Genomic DNA, 934 nt, shown 5'->3' on the forward strand with positions numbered 1-934 from the left:
ATGACTAATTAATAATGTTTGGTAAAATAAATAATAAATATAAATAAATACAATAATAAATAAACAAATAAAACAAAAAGAATCCTTAAAGCTGAAGGAGAACTTGGTGTTCCGTCCTGCGCGCGCGCTTTGCGCACATCAGAAGTCCGCAGATGGATGCGCTGTTTCAGCTGCGCGCATATTAATAGTTGTTTATTGTAAAATGGTTATTTTGATCTTTATTTTTAGGACTAATAAATCTTCAGGCGACTTTATTCACAGATGAAACCTCTCAGAGGAACAAGCAGGACAAAAAAAGTGATTTTATTTTGTTAGAAATTGAAATATTCTCACTTTTTTTTTTTTTTACTAAATAACCTTGAAAAATCAAATCATTTCGTTTTTTTCCTCATATTTTTTATAACTGATCTTTCTAAGTTGAGTTTTTATTCAGATAATTAAAGAACTTTTCCGACTCTTACCGTCCACATCGAAATGTTTCCAGATGTCCAGAAACTGTGAGGCGGTGACCTCAGCCAGGTGGAGGTGAGGCGGCTGCTGCGCTTTGTTCGCCATGATGATGATGATGGTGATGATGATGAAGAGGATCCTCTCTGGAAGCTGCAGGAAGAAGAAAGGAACAATCCTCTGCTAACTTTTAGATTCAGTCTCCTGCTCAGGCGGACTCCACACTGTGGCACCTGCGCGCCGCGCGCCGCTTTTAACGCGGGGCGCGGCGGCAGCACCGCTGCGCCCCCTTCGGCGGCGCAGCGGTGCTGCCGCTCCCCGCCGCTGCGCCGCCGCTGGGGGCGCACGCGCACACAACACGCAGCATCCCTCCATCCATCCATCCATCCATCTGAGTCAGCATCCCTGCGCGCGCATTTGCGCGCGCTTCGCCAGGCGCAGGCTGCGGCGGACAGAGAGGAGACGCAGATGGATCAACTGCTCTCTT

General features: G+C 46.1%; 1 protein-coding gene across 1 annotated transcript in view; it reads right to left on the reverse strand.

Annotated features, from left to right (window-relative positions):
- Positions 1 to 687, reverse strand: part of calb2a (calbindin 2a) — a 23,887-nt gene extending 23,200 nt beyond the window's left edge. The window contains exon 1 of the mRNA XM_014012191.1: positions 462 to 687. Coding sequence (XP_013867645.1) covers positions 462 to 555 — 94 coding nt within the window. The 5' untranslated portion in view covers positions 556 to 687. The remainder of the gene's footprint in view (positions 1 to 461) is intronic.
- Between the last annotated feature and the right edge of the window lie 247 nt (positions 688 to 934).

Source organism: Austrofundulus limnaeus, unplaced genomic scaffold, assembly GCF_001266775.1.
Source record: "Austrofundulus limnaeus strain Quisiro unplaced genomic scaffold, Austrofundulus_limnaeus-1.0 Scaffold89, whole genome shotgun sequence".
Classification (NCBI taxonomy): Eukaryota; Metazoa; Chordata; class Actinopteri; order Cyprinodontiformes; family Rivulidae; genus Austrofundulus; species Austrofundulus limnaeus.